The sequence below is a fragment of the Aulonocara sp. 'chitande type north' Nkhata Bay genome, linkage group LG12 (assembly GCF_057382095.1).
Source record: "Aulonocara sp. 'chitande type north' Nkhata Bay isolate Kocher_YH1m ecotype deep benthic linkage group LG12, A_spYH_male_GT1.1, whole genome shotgun sequence".
Lineage (NCBI taxonomy): Eukaryota > Metazoa > Chordata > Actinopteri > Cichliformes > Cichlidae > Aulonocara > Aulonocara sp. 'chitande type north' Nkhata Bay.
The window spans coordinates 19,626,728-19,650,233 of NC_141355.1; the positions used below are offsets into that span (position 1 = coordinate 19,626,728).

At 38.7% G+C, this 23,506-nt stretch overlaps 1 protein-coding gene across 3 annotated transcripts in view; it reads left to right on the forward strand.

Annotated features, from left to right (window-relative positions):
• The window catches only part of edil3a (EGF like and discoidin domains 3a), a 131,407-nt gene that overhangs the window by 19,478 nt on the left and 88,423 nt on the right, over positions 1-23,506 (forward strand). The window contains exons 2-3 of one of the 3 annotated variants that reach the window (XM_086314079.1): positions 14,025-14,051; positions 23,150-23,278. In XM_086314079.1, the coding sequence (XP_086170205.1) occupies positions 14,025-14,051; positions 23,150-23,278 (156 nt within the window). Of the gene's footprint in view, positions 1-14,021; positions 14,052-23,149; positions 23,279-23,506 lie in introns of all 3 variants that reach the window. The other 2 variants (XM_086314077.1, XM_086314080.1) reach the window with 2 other exon arrangements.

The window sequence follows — 23,506 nt, forward strand, 5'->3', positions numbered from 1 at the left end:
GCCTTAGAGGTGATGATTACATTTGATGATACCTCAGGCCTCACGCTGACTGGAGCTCAACCAAACCATACGAATTATGGGATGTGAATTTTGGATCATAAATGCTTTTAACATATAGTGATCAAAGTTGTAACAGAGTTGAAACAACTGTTTGTTTAATGCCTAACAACAGATTTAAAAGCCCCCCACAAATAAACGAGAAATAATTTGCTTTTCTTATGTATTATGTATGATTCTCTCTGCATTTTAGCCAGTGTTGGAAACACATCTGTGCCTCCTTCCTTACGAGGGTGGGGAATATATTGAACGCATAGTTTGCCACAGCTACACCTCTTGCTGTTGTTTATTGGAACTCTCTTAGAAAATACAGAAAAAGAGAGATTGAGTTGCTTCTGAATTTAGATTTAACAGTTAATAAAGTAAATGTATCCAATTGCCTGGTTCAATTAAATACTGTTCTGTTTTGTTTGGTTTCAATTTCCCCTTTTATTGCATGTTAGTTTAAAATGAGAAACTTATAATGAAACAAAGTAGTGCTTAAATGCAAAGAAATGCTTGCATTGGTTACTTAGATCAAAACACTGGCGTGACTGTATTCGTCAATGGGTTCACATTTAAGCGTATTAGGAAAAATTATATTTGCAGGCCATATCATAAAGCATGACATCTCCCATGACAGCTCAAAAAATATCAACACACTTTGCAGGTTGTAAATGCCTTAAGAATAAGTAAAAAAGCTGAACTAATATCAAACATCAACAGACTTAAATTTCCTTGTTATAAAGTAAAACCTGACTGAGCCCTTTGTTTGACCTCCTTACTTCCAGTAGATATAGAAATCTGTTTAACTCAGAGGGGGGCGGTGTAAAGGAATGTGCTCACCAACTGTCTGACTTAATAGGAGCACCTAAGGTTTCTTTCATCCTCAAATGTCCCTGCAGCAAAGGCGTAGATATCGTCTCTCTGGACCAGGACCTTCGATAAGCTTTCACAGACTTGGTGGCCAGTGTGAGCTCTGTTATCGTTTACCCATTTCATCTGTGTGATGTGCTGCTTCCTTTAGATCTCTCTCTTCTGTCTCGCTTCTCTGGTGACTTTAATTCCAGTCCACATTCCTGTATGTTAATTTTTTTTCTACTTCTCTTTGTGCCTTTATCTTTATAAGGCAGTTTCTGAACGGTAGTTTGCATACGTGTTCAGCTTACCAGGACCACACTGTCTGTCTTTATAGTTTTCCATGGATGTTTAGCATTTTCAGCCCTCTCAAACATATTCGCTCTCTTCTTACTTTCCCCTCCCTGAGGCCAAACCAAGTTTATTCCCTCTAGCTATTACATCCAATTAAGGAGGAGTGAGAATTTCACCCCTCCTCCCTTTTCTCTACACTAACAATACAGTGGAATGAGTCGGAAGGTTCTCCTCTCTTGTTTGATGTGAACAAATTATTCTTTAGCTACACACTTCAAAAGGAAACCAAGATTTAGTTTATATTTTCCCTGCTTTGTCATTTGGTGAACACAATGAAAAATGAGACCTCTTGACGTGGATTGATTCCTTTTTAATTTCAGATATTCTCCTCCAGCTTGACAAATACTACAGTAGTTTGACACTATAATAGAGTAATTAAATTAAATTAAACGGGTCACAAGTTGTAATCATGTAGCCAAGCTTCCTTGCTTTAAGCAATGAAAATACTGGTTACTCAATGAAATTTGTGATACCAAGGTTTTTTTTTTCTTTTTAATAAAGAGTAGAGCAAGATGGCACTGGTGTTCAGGTGGTTTAAATAGCATAAAACATACAGTAACAAAAGTGTAGGGCGCTGGTTTATCTCAGTGGGACGAGCAGGCGACCATAGCTGCTGGCCCGGGTTCGAGTCTGGCCCTTTGCTGCACGTCTTCTCCACTCTCTTTCCTTTCAGTCTTTACTATATCTATTAATGGCAGAAAAAAACAGCGTAAGTGAAAGGTGTATATATTTGACAACACTTTTTATTTTAGATTTTCTGAGGGAGAGTTGGTTTCTGTAGGCTAGTAGATGTTTCTCAGCTTTCCTCTATGACTTTAAGCCAATAATTATGATATTCTGTTAAATGAACACTGTGTATTAACAATGTATTAACTTGTAGCATTGTATTAACATTGCGTTACACGTGGGCAGGCCTGCTAACTGTTGTTAATATTAATCATAGCCGCTAGCGATTACCTTAATGATAACGTAACAGATGGCTAATGTAGTAATCATATCACTGCTAATAGTTAGATGGCTAACGTTAATGTGTGCGTTGGCTTCTTTAATATTTATGGTAGCTGTTCAATTTCTTGACATTCCTCTTAAAGTGTTGTTCAGTATTGTGAATGCCAGCTACTTCCGTTACTAGTGAGTGACAGAGCTGCGTGCCTGCCTATCTGCAGTAGAGCTATATGTTGTAACAACAGGAGGAAGCGAACACAGCGCTCATCCTGCTGTGAACGAGTATCTAAGCTGATACTCTAATTGTTAGTATTTGAAAACCCTAACATAAGCTTTGCTCTTATGTATCAGTATCACAGTGTGTAACAGTATCAGGTGTGTTGGTAATATACAGGGTGGGCCATTTATATGGATACACCGTAATAAAATGGGAATGGTTGGTGATATTAAAGTCCTGTTTGTGGCACAGTAGTATATGTGAGGGGGCAAACTCCTCAAGATGGGTGGTGACCATGGTGGCCATTTAGAAGTCGGCCATCTTGGATACAACTTTTGTTTTTTCAATAGGAAGTGGGCCATGTGACATATCAAACTTATTGGTAATGTCATAAGAAAAACAATGGTGTGCTTGGTTTCAACGTAACTTTACTCATATATATGTGCCACAAACAGGACTTTAATATCACCACCCATTCCCATGTTATTACGGTGTATCCATATAAATGGCCCACCCTGAATATGCCAGTCATGCTGACTTACAGTGTTGTCTTTTTCCTTGTTTTTCCCCCCACTATTTATGAGCCAAATCTCTGGATGAACAATTCTTCTACCTTCAGAGGCCCTTCAGTTGAATATAAAGCACCACCGCACAAGGGGAAAGCGGTCCTGATGACCTTTAAGTGCCTTTTCCTTCTTCAAAGTCTGTGCCATCAAAAATTCTTTTCCTACAAAATAATTTTTAGGAACTAAACAGCTACTGTGATCCTGGGCGTTGTTTCTCATACTGTCAGTGTCAAGTAGTGAATTTTATATATAACAGATGGCGGCTCTGGTAGGTGTTTGCCTTAAGTACATCCCAAAGCCCATGACAGCAGATTTCTGTGCCACAAATTATACAACTGACACATTTGACAGTTTAGTGTATCATATGAGTGTACAGGCGTTATACAACCTGACTTAAAAAAAAGACATAAAAATAAAATAAAACAAATAACCTCACTGTGTCAGTTCAGCTGTTCTAGAGCTTTTATTATTTTTTTGTGAAAGACAATAGCAGTTAACCTTTAGAGTTCCATCTCAGATAATTGAAGTAAACACAGGTTTCTGATACAAAGGGGTGGAAAATTACCATAAAATTTTAGGAAAGAGCTTCTGCTGCATAATGGGGTTGTGCGCTCTACCACTCAGGGACCTCATTTGCTTTTGTTTATTGGTTGTACAACACAGAATATGCCCTGCATACATAAGAGTGAAAACAGCTTTTTTTAAAAAAAATATTTGACCAATTTATGAGTGGAGATGCAAATCACATCTACCTGAGAACGATGTATAAAAAATGGCCATAGCTACCACGTCACTCACCAGTTTGTGGGTGACACAATAGTGACAATGTCATAGACTCATTATAAAGCCTTGAGATTAGTTTTTTTAATAGTTTTTTTCAATCACAATTTCTGAATAATTTCCTCTTCTGACCTTTAAAATTACAAACATTTACAAAATGGATTTAATATTTTATTCAATATGACCAAAAATGAAATGAATCACTGAACCCAAAAGAATCGCTACTCCTCCTGCTGTATTGTTCAAATGACTTTCAACTTTTATAACTGCGGAGCTGAATTAACTACTATCTCACTGATGTTCTGGTTTATGAAAGGTTTACACCAGTTTACAGCAGAAGAAGAAGAATACCCAGAGGTTACCTGGCCATCTGTTCTTTTATCAGTTAGTTTTGTGATATTAAAGTCTTTGCCAAGGAATCTCAGTAAACAGAGTGTTAGTCAGTTAATGATTGTCTTTTTAAGAGTATCAAAAGTTAAAATGCAAATGAATCGTTTTGTTATGGCACTGAAGGGCACTTGCTTGTTTTAGTTTTCTATCTCTTACCTTTCAATCAATCACATTTCATTTGTAAAGGGTTTCAGTAACCAGCATGAGAGTTTTCATTTTATTGATAATTGCCTGTTAGGCTGTCAGATTTTTTTCCTGTTACTGTATTCTTGTGGTAGAATTCAATAAATCATACAGACTAAGTTACCTTCAAGAACATATGTTATTATGTTGACACTTTGTTTTGCACACTGACTCTAAGACTAAGAAACATATTGATTCCATGTCAAAAAAACAGTATGAATCAAACCTTGGATATGTCTGCGCTCTGTATTGACCACATTACAAAAACACTTCTCTGCAGACAGACTCATCCATGGGGTTTTCATTATCTTATGCTTGGAATAGCAATTTGATGCTCTATTTGACTGAGCACCTCTTCCACATGCATTCACATACAGTTTGTCGTATTATTAGTTTCAGGAATTTTACATTTCTTTTTAATTGAATTTTTTCAATCAGTCATACTTTAAAAAAATGAGAATCTGTCTTATATTACGGCTCTGTGTTTGCCCACATCAGTTTCTTAATTCTGAACACAATATGTACCTTGTGCGTTATTGTGAATATGTTGCCATATGGTTTGAATACTTGCTACAGAAAAAGAAAATCCTTATATTTAAGTCTCCTAAACTTGTGTCTTAAGAGAGACACATAATTGCAGCAGATATATGAATAACATAGCTAAATGCCATTATCATACAGACGCACCAGCTACTTTGCAGGTACACCTTAATAGCACCTGGTTGGATCACCTTTTGCTTTCAGGACAAACTTAATTCTTTGTGGCACAGATTTAGAAAAGTGCTGGAAACATTCCTCAAAGATTCTGGACCATATTGATATGATAGCATCATGTAGCTGTTAAAGATTTGTCAGCTGCACATCTATGATGTGAATCTTCCATCCCAAAGGGGCTCTATTGGATTGAGTTCTGGAGACTTGTGGAGGCCATTTGAGTACAGTGAACTCATTCTCATGTTCCAGAAACCAGTTTGAGATTATTTGAGCTCTGTGAATTGCCATGTTATCCAGCTGGAAGCAGCCATTGGAAGATTGGTACACTGTGATAATAAAGGGAAGGACTTTGTCAGCAATTGGCCCAAAGATTGCCAAGAAAATATCCCCCAGGCCATTACACTACCATCACAGGCCTAAACGAGTGATACAAGGCAGGATGAATCTATGCTTTAATGTTATTAATACCAAATTCTGACCCCCATCATCTGAATGTCACAGCAGAAATTGAGACTCATCAGAGCAGTCTGTGCAAATTGTAGCCTCGTTTTTTCTTCTTCTTAGCTGGCAGGAGTATGATCCAGTATGGATTTCTGCTGCTGTAGTACATCTGTTTCAAACTTCAGCATGTAGTGCGTTCATGCTTTTCTCCATACATTGGCTGGGGTTATTCGAGTTACTGTTGTCTTACAATAAGCTCAAAGAAGTCTGGCCATTCTCCTCTGACTTCTGGCATTAACAAAGGCAATTTTGCCTAGAGGACTGCCGCTCACTGGGTATTTTCTCTTTTGGACCGTTTTCTGTAAACCCTAGAGAAGGTTCTGTGGGAAATACTCCAACTACCATGCCACATTCAAAGCCACTTAAAAGTGGCTTTCTTTTCCATTCCGCTCAGGTTGAATTTCAGCAGGTCATCCTTTATTTTGATGACTAAAGAAAGCTAAAGTTGCATATTCTTATCACACTGGCATTAAACATCATTGCATTCATTATGGGTCCACTGTACTGGTCTAAGGCTACAAAGCCACAAAGCCACAGGGCAATGGACAGCGACTTGTCCATTGCCCTTTCCACCGTCACTCCACAATGCACAAGAATTGTTAATTCTCATATAGTCTTTATAAAATTTGCACACAAAGATCACCTAACAGATCTTTGCCATTGTCCTGAAGGTCAACTCATACTTAACATTTTATGAGCACTTTTCAGTTTTGACAAGAATCACTACTTCTCCTTGGTTATTGATAACATAGCAAGATTAATTTGTCTTGGATATGACTCTTTGTGAGTTTCTCCAACTTCATTTTTTTGCAATACAGTCAGCAAAACACAACTTTCTTTGTGCACTTGCACATAACAGCCACAATTCACATAACCTCTGAATTTTGATGGATTGTTTATTTAAAAAATAATTTTAAGCCACATGTCCTGTATATCCGTTTAATAAAACAGTGTAAGTATTTCTGTGCTGTATCAGGAAACACAGCTGTACAGCTGAAGTATTTTGCCAGAAACTTTCCAATGAGATTTTTTTTTCATACCTCCTGCCCCATTTTTCACAATATATCTACTCCTGTTTTATTACATAGAGGTTGTAATGGTGCATAAAGCATGCCTAGAAGTCATATGAATTGTTGGGATAAGTGTCTGACATCTTTCTGTAGGGAGGTGCCTTTCTTTTCCATTCTAAACCACATGTCAAAGAGCCCCACATTAAGGGTATACTTTACCCTGCACTCCTGCTCCGCTGACAAAAAAGTAAAATGAGGATGGATGGGTTATTTACTTACAGAGAGATGGTGCTTACCACTCCACTTGATATAAAGGGTTGTGCTACTGCATTCTTCCTTGTCATTAGTTGGAAAACAACTAATGATAAGGAAGTGCCTCAACAATGCCTCCCTAATTATTGTTGGTATTGTGTCTGTGAGTCATTTCACAGTTAGCCACCCACTCCATAGCTGGATGATTTAATGTTAATAAGCACCGTAGTGATGGAACAAACACTTTTAAGGGTGCTCTTATGTGGGAGATAGATGTGCAATGAGCATCTGTTCATGGTTTGTGTGTGTTTGTGTGTGTTTGTGGAGCACAGGGAAAGGTGATATCTTTAGTGCAAATGTAGAACATGTATAAAGGCTGCCATATGTGCTGCAGTGCCACTAACTAAATCCTATTTGCAACAAACCACTTTAGACATTTGTTTCTTTTATTCACTGTGAGAAGAAGTAAAATGATATTTTCACACATAAATACTGATGGTCTTCATGGGAAGCTGTGCTGATATCAGTAAATGTCTTATAAGCGAAACAAAGTCTCAAGCGTTTACACTTTCAGAGTCCAGAGGACTTTTCTAAACATCTTAACCATGCAAAGTGTAAATGATTATTGCCTGTATTGTGTCTCATAGAAATGATACCTTTACCTAGAATCACCATTTGAAGCTGTCTGTGATGATTTATGACATTGCTAGTCTGCAGGTGACTAAAAGTGTGACTGTGATAATTACTATTGCTCATTTATGGCTGAAAACACATGGAACCTTTTAAGCTGCAGGTTGAGTCATGCACTAATTAAATGCAGGTCTGTGGCAAATTAAACTGGTTTGTGTGATAATTTTATGGATCTTTTTTTTTTTTAAGCTACTGTATGCTAATTAAGGCTGAGCATATCTCCTACTTACCACCAAATGTTGGGAAGAAGCATGGGAACTCTAACAAAAGTTTTACTGCTTGAGATAACTACAGTAGAGCTACTTGGCACACAGAAAAAAGGATTTGTCAGCTCCAGCAAGGAGGTGTCTGGGCTGCCATCATTAGCACTGACAGCCGACTGTCATATTTGATGCTACACTGCTAAATGGGAATACGATCCATTACCCGGATCGTTTTTCGACTTTGCCATGGCTTCACTGGCCATGACAGTGAGAGTGATAAGCTTTACAGAGCCTTTATTTTCGACAGAACTCGGGTTTACCTCTTTCTGGTTAACGTTATTGGGTTTTCAGTTGATCAGCCCTAATTAAGCACTAAAAAGGTTTGCAGTAGGTATAGCTGAAAGGCAACCTACTGAATCAGATCAAACTTCTCCATTAGCTTGTTATCTCTTAAAAAAACTGGATAGTAATTTGCCTTACTGATGTAAGGGGCATCCACTCAAACACCCGCTGGATATCCTTGTAAAAAACTACCATCAAAATGAGGTTCCTACACAACCTTTCCAGAATACAAAGCACCAGTGAGGGTCAGTGTCAACACAACAGCATAAAACAGTCAGTGGCTCCCACGACTGTGTAATGCACTGCTATCATAATAACAGTGCAATCATTGTGTTAACCCCTTACCCTGACAAATGCAGGTACATCAAAACAATAACGCTGTCTTTAGTATTGAAGTGTTGTAGGGTTATAAGGCTAATGGTAATGGTTAGGAAAAAACACTGAAATACATTAAATATTTCATGCAACCTAGCCTCACTCAAAGTCCAAATGTATTTATCGATTCACATTAAGCCTAACAGACAAATAATTCTCTGTTTCTTTGCTTTTTGTTTTAGACGTTTGCTCAGCAGCAGTTTCTGGAAAATGACTGCTGGTTAACAATGAACCTTAATGGAGAGTGCATCAGTCAGTATGTTACACTTGCTCTGCTGTGTGTTAGAAGACATTCAATTGGGAATTTGGCTGCAGTAAAATTCTCTGTACACAGAGAATAGAAGAAGAATAGAACAATAAATAGATGTAAAGGGCTTACTTGCTGACAAAAAGAAGAGTGCAAAAATGAAGTCACGAGTTCATGGATTTGCTGCTTTGGACGTGCCAGGACTTTAGAAGGCATTATTTACTTTCCATCTTGTGGAACGTGGTGTTAGAAATGCCTTTCATTTTTGGCACAAGTGTAGAACTTTGGGACATTGCAGATGTGACTTTTACTTACATGTTAACATTAAAAAAAGTAAATACAAATTCAGAATAACACTTTCGCCTTCTGTTATGTGGAACTGGAACAGGGCCAGTTTGTGTTTTAACTTTAAATTTTCTAGTGAACTCAACTAAAGGGGTGAAATTCTTCGTGAATCAGACTGAGTGACTGTGAAGGCCACAGAATGTATTTCACATCATTGTTATAATTCTCAGCCTTCAGTGACCCATGTGCATTATCGCTGAACAGGCTACGTACTGTTGGCATTCTTTTGGTCCACATTGCATAACCCTCAAGGTTTTCATGGATACGTTTATGTGTGTAAAACAAGCTGTAAATACTAAAGGTCACAGCCATTTAACTCTACTAACTAAACTGTACTAGCTGATTTCTGTTGGTCAGTCATTGATTTAAATGCTTCTTGCAAACAAAGTTACTAAATCAAAATGGCTTATCATATTAAGGAATGTGAGTGTACTGTGTACATATTTACCCATCGTGGTAAAAAAATTGGTGAACCCTATTGTTTAATATATAAAGGGGTATCTTCACCCTTATATGAATGTGTATGTACAGTATGCATGTTCTGCATAGTTTTTATGCTTGTTCATCTTGTGCACTTGCTCCTCTATCTCCACTGAACACCTTGAGGTCATATCAATTCAGGAAAGCCTGACTGGTTCCTATTTAGATTATGGATGGTTATTACTGCCTCCTGGCTGTCAGTCAGATTAAACCAATATGTCCCGGGATAGAGGCTTATCATCTCATAGAGAGTACCTTCTCCTAGTAAAAAGGAGGGGCCATTTAAATAAGCCATCTCCAGAACCGTCCATGTTCTACAAATTTATTAATGTGGTCTGAAGAAATATCAATGCATCAAGTATTTATTGTACAGCAATATGCTTGGTATTGCCCTTGTCTGTCAGTTTACTTTATGGATTTGTCTCAATAATATAGGACTATACCACAAGAATTACACTGTTGCCCATTCCTGTGTTTGCTCCTGCAGTAAACAAATATAATACCAGGTTCAGGGAGGAGAAAGACAAGACAGCGAAAGGAGTGCATGGGAAGGCGAAACACACACTTTCAAAAAGTTAACTGTGTGCATGCAATGTATTTTTGTGTCTTCATATGGGAAGAACTGACAATAAGCCATACTGTAGAATGACCCACGTAATATTTATAGCTTGCTGGCTAGCAGAACAGCTGTGTTTTTACCACTTTTTGATATAGACGAACCAATAGATTTTTAATAGATCCAGCCAATGGAGGGAATACTCTGGTAAGGCTCTAATGACAGCTTTTGACAAGATTTGTTGGATTTGCAGGATTTTATGAATAGAAAATATATCAACATTCAGTTTGTCAGTCATTTTTGAATCAGCATACAGCAATTCTTTGTTTTCTGTTGTAGAGATTTCATGTAATGACTTTGTTTTAACATTTTAGCATAAAATTAGAGGCACTTTCTCAAGAATGTTAGTAACAGTTTTTAAGTTGTGGTTAAGAATGATATTTATTGAAACAATGCCTATCTGGGTAGAATTCATGATAAGAACACAACCATTATGATGCCAATAATTTACTGTTGGCATTAAACACGTCACAATCAGACCTCACATGCATCAAAATGCATACCATCAATTCAGACTCCCTCTCTAAGAGGTTCAGCATTAATGCACAACATCTCTGCTGCTACTGATTTCAGGAAGTCAGCGAATAATCTGACAACAACAAAAGTGACTCCGCCTCGGTTTCCCAGTCAAAACTTTGCACTTTCACCATTTTAGTCTAGCTGAACGTGTAGGTAATCTTTAATACATATTTTTATTGTTTATTTAAACCGATAGTCTATTTTTTGTCCACAGTTTATCCCGATGCTCACTGCTGTGGGAAATAAGCTATGTGATTCAGCTAACACTGGGTGTTTTGTTATTTTTATGGAGAACACCAACAATTAGAGACATAAATTTTGCCAACCCACTGTACTTTCAATATTTTATGCACTCTTATGATTCACCACTTCAACACTTGGATAAACATAAAACCCATCCTTTTATGCATCTCTGTCTTCTCAGCATGTGTATTTATGTGTGGGTGTGAATAGTTGTCTGCACTCTGAGGCATATGTTGTTGTTTTTTTTGCCTTTATCAAGTGTGCAGTTTTGTGTGTGTGCACATGCGTGTGCACACACACAAAACTGTGTCTGAGGGCTTGCAAGTGTGCGTCTTGACCCTTATGGTGAGGCTGAAGAGAAAACGGGCGCAGAAAGAAAACCACACTAAGTGAACCGTGGAATGCGCTCGGTTTGGGGATTACATTGGCCCGTGCGCATGGTAAAACACAAAGGAGAGCTTCTGCTGCCAGGCAGATGAGAGGTTGAGAAAGTGCTTGGCTTTGACTCTGTGTGGCTTCAGTTGAAGCTTTCTCTCACAGTCAAAGCAGCATTAAAGGCTGTGGTTCACTCTTTAATTGTATCTGTTTATCACATTTATGACTAAGTGAATCATTTTTCCCTTCAGTTTACAGATGCTGCTGCCTTGATTCCAATCGTATATTTCTGTCTAAAGAGTACCACAACTAGTGATGCACTAAATAATTTGCTAGACATTTAGGAGATGTGTTGAATAAAATAAATAAAAAGAAAACTTATTTAAAATCCCCCGAGAGCACTTTATTTGATTTCCACATCCAAAAACACCACAGGGAGCAGAACCTGACAGAGCGCTGATGTTTGGTTTATAAAAAGAATAAAATCTGGTCTCCAAATGGTTCTGTGTGTTGTGGCTGGAAATGAAACAGATTTCTCAGATGGTTTTGTATATATTTGCACCTGTGTGCAATGCAGGCGCTCTATGTCTGCTTTTCTGCTTATGCAGGCTTCACCCTCTCCATATGTTAATGTCTAATTAGTATTCAGTGCTGTGGATGAAAAAAATGCTCATGACATTGAATCATACTTTAATTAAGCAAGAATTGGTAAGCAACATCATTAGCTATTGAGAAATAATAGACACGTATACTTAATATGCTCTGTACAGCAGCAAATCTCAATACATTCAGGCCTCGTTTGTCCATCCATCCATCCTCACACCTGGATGGGGGAAAAGGCACGGTCAGGATCCTGTTTCTTGACTTTTCCAGTGCCTTTAATACCATCCGGCCCTGTATGCTTCAGGAAAAACTGAACAGGATGGAGGTGGACCCCTGCCTGGTGGCTTGGATCTCCGACTACCTCACCGACAGACCACAGTACGTCAGGCTGAAGGACATCACGTCTGACACAGTGGTCAGCAGCACAGGAGCACCACAGGGAACTGTGCTGTCCCCTCTTCTCTTCACCCTGTACACCTCTGACTTCTGCTACAACTCTGAATTATGCCACATTCAGAAGTTTGCAGACGACACAGCCATCATGGGGTGTATCTGGGATGATCAGGAAGAGGAGTACAGAAGTCTGGTGAGGAACTTTGTCGCATGGAGTCACACAAACCACCTGCAACTCAACACCTCAAAGACTAAGGAACTGGTTGTGGACTTCGGGAGGTCTAGAGCAGGTCCACTGCCGGTTCAGATAGAGGGGGAGGAGGTGGAGGTGGTCAACAAGTACAAGTACCTCGGGCTGTGGGTGGACAATAAACTGGACTGGTCATGCAACACAGAGCACCTGTATAAAAAAGCCCAAAGCCGACTGTACTTCCTCAGGAGGCTGAGGTCTTTTAACATCTGCAGGAAGCTCCTGAGGATGTTTTACCAGTCGGTGGTTGCTGGAGTACTTTTCTATGCTGTGGTGTGCTGGGGGAGCAGCACAGCAAAGAAGGACTCATCCAGGCTGGAGAAACTGATCAGGAGGGCTAGCTCTGTGGTCGGCATGAAGCTGGACACTCTGGTGACAGTGGCAGAGAAAAGGACATTAAAGAAACTGATGGACATTATGGACAATGCCAGGCATCCTCTGCACACGGCCATTAACAACCAGAAGAGTCTGTTCAGTGACAGGTTGCTTCTCCCAAAGACAAGAACTAACAGACTTAAAAACTCCTTTGTCCCACACGCCATCAGACTGTTTAACTCCTCTCTGGAGGGGAGAGGGAGGGGAAACAGGAGGACAAAGGAGGGAACAACTAAGCTGTAGTGCCTCTTCACCTCACTGTACAATACCTTGTGCAATACTTTTGTAAATAGTCAACGGTGCAATAGACTCAATACTTGAAATGTGCAATTCACTTGTATTTTTATTTTTATTCCTATTTATTCTATTTATCCCCTTCGTATATTTTATTTATATTGTCTCTGTATTTATATATATGTGTGTGTGTATAACTCTGTAACTTCTGTCGGTGCTGTGCTTTTTTGGAAATCGAATTTCCCAGAGGAACCCACCCGAGGGATTAATAAAGTTCTATCTTATCTTATCTTATCTTATCTTATCTTATTTCTGGTTACACATTCTGTTCATCCCCAATAATAATGACAATCATATTTATCATCCTTGAATCTGATGCCCTTGGTTGACTGCCTCTGCATCTGTGCCCAACTTTTGGGCACGTCTTTTGGACCAATTTCACACTAATGATGGAGACAGAGGGTTGTGGTAATGCTAGCAGACAGGCCAAATCTAAGCCACAAAGCTGGACTGGGTCTTGGGAGCCAGGGATGCAGATAGTAAGTAAGTATGCCACAGGGGCTAATCCTACATTGGTCCAGAATGATGAACACATATTAGGGAAAGGTAACAGACCAGGACACGTGTATTGATGGGGCATCAGATGTTCCACTGTGCCAGGTTACGTTTCATGGCAGCACTGGAGAGCATGTCTGTTGGCAGGATATTGTACCCTACAGGTAGCAGGTGTGTCTGCCTTCACATACTGTGTGCTCAAGGGAATTACACTTAAATAAAACTTTGCATATGATAGCACAAAATGTAATTATCAGTACAGCCGAATCTGTTGCAATACAGCTGCGGCATTAAATACATAGTTGTGATGAAGCTAATAGGAATTTTCTCTCTTCCCTTTCCCCCCTTTTTCTCCTTTGTGTCTCAACAGCAGCAGATGGTGAGGAACCAACTTCAGCAGGTGGGAATTTTTTATGCTTGGTAACGTGATTTCCATTCATTTGTTTTCATGCAAGTGTGTGTGTGTAGAGGGGGAGATAGAGAAATGGAACGAGCCAAGCCTCGTCCTTCCTTCATTACTCCTGAGTCTAATTCCTGCATTGATTCCCTGCTCATGCCGGGCCAGAAACAGTCATGATTACATCATTTAGCATTTCACTTCATAAGGCAGTCCTATTTAAACTTCCTCTAATAGTGTGAATCTGAGAAATGTCTTGTCTTTGTCTAGTACAGAGTTTTGAGATTGAGCTCACAGTCCAATTTGGTCCACTGATTGCTTTTGCATGACTGTTTTTCAGTGGAAATGAAATATGGTGGATACCTGAGCCTTTATCATATTTCTCAGGGTGTTTTTTTTCCTTGTGTGTGAGTGCTGATTTTACAATCCATTTACTTAAAAGCAGCATTAATCCATAGCAATTCCAATATGCTTATTCTAGAGTTAATGCAGTGCATCCATAAATACATGCCATTAGCATCAGTCTTGATGTACATTGTATTCACTCCCTATGGAGTGGACTGAGTGTATTCTTTTTTTGCTGGCTCCAATAGATGCTAAAGTACTTATCTCTGAATTATCATATAGATGTTAAAATCATATTTTTAAGGTAGCATATTTGGTATTCCAAAGTACTGCTTCTGATTATTGAAATAACTAATGTAACAAGAGTTTTATTACAAAAGCAAGACCACAGAGGACAACAGTAAACAAGAACCTGATTTATCTTCATCAGTGATGTAATTAAAATGTCACTTCACATCCTCGGGAAGTACTGCAGCTGAATATATAATTCCTCTTTCGTTGCATCCTCAACATCTACAGTAATTGTCTTTGTCTATGTTTCTTTCATTAATGTTAATCCCTGCTGGTTTGTTGGAGATCAAGTAGGTTAAAAAAAGAATGATTTATTTAGATTAGACATAATACCACAGGAATCAAAGTACTTTGCTGCAGCAATGCAAAGAATGTGACACAATAGACAAACTACACAGGCGTCTCAAGGGAATATGTAAGTCCAGTGCAGTGACTGCTGTCTACTTTTGCTACTAAAATAGGTTTGCCTGCTGTATAAACTACTTTTTGGCATCAGCATCTTGCTCTTTGCACAAATACCTATCGTAAATCCTTTTTTCCTAAAGCATTTCAAAGCAACTTTTCGTGTATTATACTCACTTCAGATCAGAGCAGCGAGAACACGGCAAGAAAAAATAATTATGGAGTAAGAAAATGAACTGAATTAGGTTTGACTTGTGACCACTGACCTGGAACTGGACCGAGACAGAAAATAGGACAGAGTGATGAGGAAGGCCAAAGTGCTCATGACAAGTTTGAAGAATTTAGCAAATCAGCTGCTATTTCACAGCATTTCATATCCTTACTCTACACAGCTTTCATACTTTGTCTCCATTCATACAAAGGGGGATATTGTTTGCTGTGTTTGGTTATTATGGTTATTTGGCAGTGTATGAATACTGCCAAGTTATCTACACGGCTTCCCTTTAAAGCAGTGAGTTTATTCTATAAAAGTATCGTTTATTAAGCACCTGATGCGTTTTATGAGCAAAACCAATTTCATCAAAAAAACCACACGGACACGGCTGTTCTTTGATCTGCCTCGGTTGGAGGAATTTAAACTTTTAAGGCCTTTTTACTTCCATTACTAATTGCAGGGGCTGCATAAATTAAACTTTAACAAGAAAACTATATATTTTCTGAATTCTGTTCGCCAAACCTTTATTGCACAATCTCAGCGGTTGCAGTATGTGCAGTCAAAATACCATGGATACTACTGAGACCGAAGAAGCATATTTGAGCATATTTAATTGTAAAACTAACATTTGCCAAGTAGAAAGTTGAATATTAGCTCTCCAGTGAACAAGTTAGAGCCAGCCTTTGTCACATTTTCAGAAATGTTATTGGTAGACTGGGAATTTTATTTAACATATATAATTTAGATTTTGCTAATAAACATTGGAGTTTTTAGAAAGTTTCATGTTTTTTTAAGAGACCCCTGCGAGAAAAGGTACGGCTCTGACATTTTCATGGCATTTAGTCTCTGACAAGACAGCCTTCATTTCCGCTTTTCTTTGGATCTTTCTAGAAGGATGGTGGTCTTCAATGTGACCTCTTCTTTTGAGTGACATATTCCAAAGCATTTTTGTTGCTGCGCGAGTCTTACTACTTTTACCTTCAAGTGTATTTGTCTGACATTGTCAAATCCTGATGGGCGGAAATGGCAGAGTGGGAAGGGCACGGGAGAACAAAAGGCCAAAGACTCACTAAAAGCCCAACCGTCCGGCGGCTCACGCTGAGAGCCTCGATGTAATATTGTTTGTGCAGTGCCAGCTTCCATCAGTTGAAATGCAGGATGGATGCAGTGACCATGAGCCCATGAGCCAGTAAAGTCATCATACAAAAAGGCTAGGTTAAAATACATTTGACGCAATTAGGGCATATCAGATGTCTCAGCAAAGTAGCAGGGTGCAGCTTCTGAGCTGAAGAGCTTAAATGTAAATTTCATACTCTTGAGGCAGGTAAAATGTGTGCGTGTGTGTGCATGTGTGTGTGTTTTCTTTAAAGATATTATGAAAGCCTAACCGTGTGGTTGAATCCTGGCTTGTCATTGTTAACTGGGAACTGTTTAAGATGGCAAAATTGGACATGAAATTCAGAGTTGACAGTCACACAGGCATTTCAGTTTTGTTATTTAAATGTCTACCAAATTTCACTTTTTTAATAGCAGTTGCTGATCTAAGCAGGGTAAGGGCTGCTCGGTGTTGCTGTCAAAAACATCAGGAGTTGCGTACTAATATTTGTGGTGCCAGATTAAAAGCATTTCCTCCCATGTTGCTGCACAGTAACTTTTTCCCTGGGATCAGCAGAAATATGTCACATGGAGACAATACTTTGCCCGACCTGCTCATAACCCTAAACAATGCATGTAACCCAACAAGCAGTAGGAAGATATGGTAAATGGACTGATTCTTATACATCTACTCTCCTGGAGTACTCAAAGCACTGCATACAACATGCCTCATTCACCCCCACTCATACCAGCACTTCTAGACTCAAGTGCAACTAATAAACATTCACACACGTTCACACTCCGATGAACGCATCGGAAGGCAATTTGGGGTTAGTATCTTGCCCAAGGATATTTGGCATGCAGACTGGGGGAGCCAGGAATTGAACCACCAACCTTCCAATCAGTAGCTGATCTGCTCTGCCACCTGAGCCACAGTCACCCCTTCCTAGAAGATATCTTTCCTTTATCTTGGATTTAATTTTCTTTGAAAAAGCTTTAATATATTATTCAGATTGTACATGTTGTTCTCTTTGAGTCTAGAAAAAAACATAATGAGGAAGGGGCTGGGTTCATTCATGTCCATATAAATTCAACTGACTATTAATACCTCAAGCTTTGCAGCTCATCTGTGCTTTCTAAAAATTGACTGCTACCATTATTATTAGCTGTGTCACTTCTTTCAGGCTAAGCAGAGTATGTGCAAAGCATGAAATACTGTCTCCCAAATGCCTGAATTCTTATACATTTGGGGGTGAGCTAATGCTTGTGACAGCAACTGTGACAGAGCACATACGTAGCCTTAAGCCTGAAAATGTCAAATCTCTGTGATTGATCTGCAAGGAAACAAAGGATGCTTTCCTGTGTTTAACCACTGGTCAGGATTTCACAGCTGATTGATTGGCCTCTCTTTGCAGTCAGAAAGGAAATCACAATGCCCATGCTGGACACAACACAGGCTTGCATCAATCACTATGCAAGTCTTGGTTTGTACAGCAGGGCAGCAGCTAACATTTAAATTCCCAAGAAAGCTCCCAGTGTTTCCTCCTTGCATTACCCGCAGTGTTAGGATAGTTACTATTAATCTGTAAAGATTTATTATTGTGCTAAAAATACAGTGAGTAATGCAATTATAACAAATTCATCTTAAGGTGTAATTCCTCCTATTTGAATGTCATCACTGCTGCTGAACAAGCTTTACTTTCTTTTTTTTTCTTTTTTTCTTTTTTTGTGTCCCGTTTGGATCTTTAGCCATCAGAATTGTTGTCTTAAGGCCAAGAAAGATGCCAAGCGGATTTATTTTACCAAGTGGATCATCATGGCCTTGCCATATTGGTCCATTTGATTGACCTTTATTATAATTATGAATGTATTTTATTTTCAGTTGCTACAAACGGGACAGACATGACTGGGGGATAGGACAGGGAGAAAGAATGAAAGAAAGAGAGGGAGAGAAAGAAAACCAAAGGGGAGAAGAGACGGTGAGAAGGGGGGGAAGAAAGAAAAAAACAAACAAACAAAAAAAACAAAACACCTGGGTCACCTGTATGGAGAAAAAAAACAGAAGAGAAAGCAAACAACAAAGAGCAACATAATAAAAAAAAACGGCACCATCACAATAAACTAGCTAGCAGTAGATATCAGTAGATACTAAATAATAAACGATATTGTGCAGCACGCAAGATAGACAGCGCACAATGTGCTTTGAGGCAGCAGCCAAGAAAGGTGTAGTCCGCGTCTGTGAATACCCGTGTGTACATTAGATTACACACAGGTGCACTCTATTTAGTCATTAGCACTCATCAGGCAATGTCTATGGGCAACTGACTGCACTCAGAGCAAAGGGGGCTGAATAATTAAGCACACCCCACTTTTCAGTTATTTATTTGTAAAAAATGTTTGGAATCATGTATGATTTTCGTTCCACTTCTCACGTGTACACCACTTTGTATTGGTCTTTCACGTGGAATTCCAATAAAATTGATTCATGTTTGTGGCTGTTTGTGGATGTGACAATGTGGAAAAGTTTAAGGGGGCCGAATACTTTTGCAAGCCACTGTAGTAGAAGCATTAGCAGCTAATACTTTCCAGCAATCAGCAACACACAACTTAAATGGTACATGGTGTGTGTTTGTGTGAAGAAAACACAATTTAATGGCACACCATGTTTACTCCCTCGCCTTTCCTTGGAAAGTTGCTTCTTTTCTCTAAGTAGTGTTTGGTTTTTCCTCTCTGTTGCTTCCATCATGGCTCCCAGTACTTAATCCTTTCTAGAAATGGGCAGCTGTTGGAGTGAATAAGGGATTTCTTTCTTTTTTTGTTTATAGCATTAAAAAACACTTCTTTCTTAATGAAAATCATCATCCTCTTAGTTGAAAAGTTTGGAGACTATAAACTAACTTATTTCTTTTTTTAAAAATGTTTTTGTAACTATTATTTTCCCAAGAAATTAGAAACGGAACGCGGTTTTGTTTTGGTTCATGTTTTTTGTAAGTTTCTGAAAAATTGTGTCAGTCTCAGCCCACCGAGGGCACGAAAGTAGCTGTTGCAATTTTCATGTGGTGTTTTCCACTGGCGAGACAATTTGCTCTCTCTCAGATGAACAGTTTTTGATATTATATGCTAAGTGGATGTCAGATTTTTGTATGTGTGCTAATGTGATCTGGCATTTGATCCTGACTCATAACAGTTCTGCAGTTCCTCAGTTTTTGGCTTATTTTGAACTCATACCATACAAAAGTTTGCTTAATTTCCGGCACACTGGGGCGTTTTTTTTTTTCTTCCTGTTTTTCTTTTTTTTTTGACAGAAATTATGAAATCAAATGTAGATGTCATACTGAACACTCTTTGTATCTCTCTAACACACTAACTGAGAAACCATTCCCTCCCTCTTTTCTCTCTCACTACCTCCTTTTGTCCCCACTTTTTCTGTTTTATGCACTTGCCATTAGGGATGCTGTCAGTACAGCATGGTGCGACTACAGATCATTACATCAAAAGAGCCCTGAAACCTGTCAACCCCCTTTCTCACAGTGAGCAGGTCCTCTGTGAAAGCTATTATACAAGCCTCTGTTCAACTGATTATCCACCACTCTGATTATTACTAATACAGGTCCAGGATTTGAAATAGTATGACTTCGATAGGATTACCTCATTTGAAATTCACACCTAGAGGCCTACTAATTCCAGTGAGAGAACAATAATAGGGTCGGTAGTGATTTTGTATTTATTTGTTTATTTACTTCATTTTTTTTCCTATTCTTTTTATGGGTTGGGGCTAGTGTGAAATGGTTGCCCCGTTGATATAGTAAACAATTTAAGGCTGCAGCTTTTTACTTGACGTTGTCAAATGTTGTGCTCATGGCTGCTAATTTGTCAAACTGACTTAAGAGGGCATGAGATTCTCACCCTTGAGACTTCTTCTTGTTTCCCATCGCTTAAAATGAAATAAGAGACCTGTCAAAGCACAGTTTCCCTGTCAACTCTAAGATATGACTGTAAAATGACTGGAATAGAAATTGCATCACAAGATAGGAAACTTACAAGGGCATGCTGATGAAAAGAATTCGGATTTGCTAGTTCTTTTCTCAGCAGGCTTTTTGAAACTTTAGAGTCATGTTAGATATCATTACTAAATGCAGATTGTGCAGTCAGTTCATGCTGTTGGCAATGTGGTAGCTCTTGTTTATAGATTAAAAAGCATGAAAGATAAATAGATTCAAAAAAATAAATACTGTACTAAAATTAGCCCATTTTTATGGGTCCCTTACAAAGCTCAGTTGCTGCTCCATTATATAAATATCAATTAACTGGTTCACAGGTAACATGGTCGTATTATAATATACTACATTTGAATTTTTCTGGATATAAATTAAATCAAAATCATGCTTTTATAAGCTGCTTTAGTTGCGCAAATGCTAAACATGGGTCCTTTAAGCCCTTTGGTAGCTGGTTGATTGGCAACATGACGATGTCATGATATAGAATAAGAACCTTCATTGGCTAAAGATGTCTCCCGTATTTGGTTGCTGTACTTGTGATCCTGTAGGAGGAGTTTGCGGACAGGCAAACAATGATTTTGTGGTTTATAATAAGATTTAATCTAAACATTACATTTTACAATAAATGATCAATTGACATGTACCTAGCTAGCACCCAGATGCCTGGGTGTAGGCGTGGGTGACGAGGGTTGACATGCAGCAAGGAGTCTGGGGTGGATGCAAGCCTGGGCGACCACTGTAAGAATTCAGCCTAAGTGCACGGTGCGCACACATCACTAGGTGAGCAACGAACACGCCCCATCAATCTGCAAAGTTTTGACAGACTCAGTGCAGTTGTACAACTCAATGTATAAAAGATTAGACAGATATTGGCAGGTTTTTGAGTTATGAAACCTACAAGCTTGCATCTAGGCGTCATCATTAACATTTTGCCTCATTCTGCAGGCTAGTTCATGAAAGATTTTGAATGTCACAGTTTTGTTATAATAATTTTTATTCATAACCTTAGTTATCATTATGGGTTGCAAAGAGGTACCATAACGAGAACAAAAACAAAAAGAAAAAACAGCAACAAACATGGAAAGAATCATGCTCCAACAGAGTTATTAATCATTACCGGCGTAACTTTGAGGCGTTTTCTTTTTTTTCTTTTTTTTTTTTGCTTGTTTTATTGAAATTCATTCTATTGTTTGCTTAAATCCCAAAGCATGAATTCTGTAGTGGCGAAGCTTCCCAGTGTTCTGTGCACCCAAATATTGATGAGAAAACAATGGTAATGATGAATGGGGTTTTGTTTACACAGCATGAATACATGTGATTTGTGGCTATGAATATGAATTCCCTTGCAAATTAGTGTTTGGCTCATAGGAGCCTTTTGTGTTCTGAGCAGCACTGACCCTCACACAGGGTACAGCATAAGCGTTTGATTTTCTGTAGGAATGCTGAACTGCGGTTATCTGTGCACAACATGGGGTAACTTCAACCAAATGGACAGATTTTATTGGTGGAGGTCATTTGTACAGCACTGAAAGCAATAAAAACATCCACTGAAGCAAACTATGCAGAAAACAGTATGTTCCAATACAAATGAAGTGACTTAAAGGATTGCCTCAGTTTATTAGTAGAGTAAATTTGCTACAATTTTCTGAAATTCAAACAATGTTTCTGTCTTTTGGTAATGCTTTTGTGTCACAAAAGTACTTTGGAACACCAAAGGGCAACAAGTATCTCAATAAAAAAGCCATTGCAGTCATTGGAGTTAACAATTTAATGTACATTGGAGCAAAATAAGAACATCAAGTGACCTTTTTAAAATGTTTTTTGCACCAATATATTTATCACTATTAAAGACAGTGCGTTTGTGCTGGCCATTCTGCTGCACATTCACAACTTTAGACTATACCTTATATTGTTCAAACCCTCAGAGGTTGGCTAGCCTGCCCCTAGTATTCAGGACAGCAGCAGTACTTTCACAGTGGCAATCACTTGAGCAATCACTTCTTCAGAGACTATTATTTTGCTCTGTGGAGTACAAATTCAGTACAGTATTAATAACGATTCTCCATTTTGGGGGACGCATGAACAGAAACTCTTAAAACTGGTGAATTGTTCACAACAATGGCCACTTTTCATTAATTCAAAATAATAATAATCTTGTTTCAAATTTAAGTAACTGCTTAGTCAAAACTCGACTTATTTGTGTGAGGATCTGTGTGTGTACGTATGCGTGGGTGACGCCGTGGGTACATTTCAGTGCATAGATGGTGGTGCTCCATTTTACCTTGCAGCTAGTCTGTGCTTTTCGCTTAGCACTGTGAGAATGAAGTGTTGCCTTCCTGGAGGGGACACATTCAGTGATTTCTAGACGGTGCCTTGGGCCGCCCTCTAGACAACAGACACCAGCAGCAGTCACTGAAAGACAGACTCTCCCGACACTCCTTTCATCCTCAGTTTCTCCTGTCAAGCAGTTTTACTTAAACACCACCTCACGATGTCTCCCAGAATACCTTATGTATTAAAACTTTGTGTGTTATTGTGTGCTATTAAAAACTGTAGATGTGTTTAATGGGACACCCATTGTTTAGTTTATTAGACTACTGGCTGGATAATGATGTCTAAGTACACTTTTGTATCATATACCAAAATTATTGTGGAATATTATCTGCTGCAATTTGCTCTTGTGTGTACAGTTAAAAAAAAATTTTTTAAAAGCCACCCCCATCATCGGTGTCTGTATTCTTCTTTTTTCTGTGCAGGTCCTTGCCATCCAAACCCTTGCCACAACAGAGGAACGTGTGAGATCAGTGAGACCTACAGGGGTGATACCTTCATTGGTTATGTGTGCAAGTGTCTACCAGGTTTCAGCGGAGTTCACTGCCAACACAGTAAGTTGGACCAGCCTCTTCCCTATCCCTTATTTAAAGTGTCTCGAACGATTACGGAACTTAATATAAAGTCAAAAGGTTTGCAAGGCCTCTGTGTCTCTTTTATGGCATTACCAGGAAGAATGATTGGTCTGTTTGATCATAACGATTTTCTAACAGGAGTCAAATAATAACCTTGAGCAGTGAACAGATGTTGAAAAGCTGACAAAAAGTAAATTCCTGGTGAAA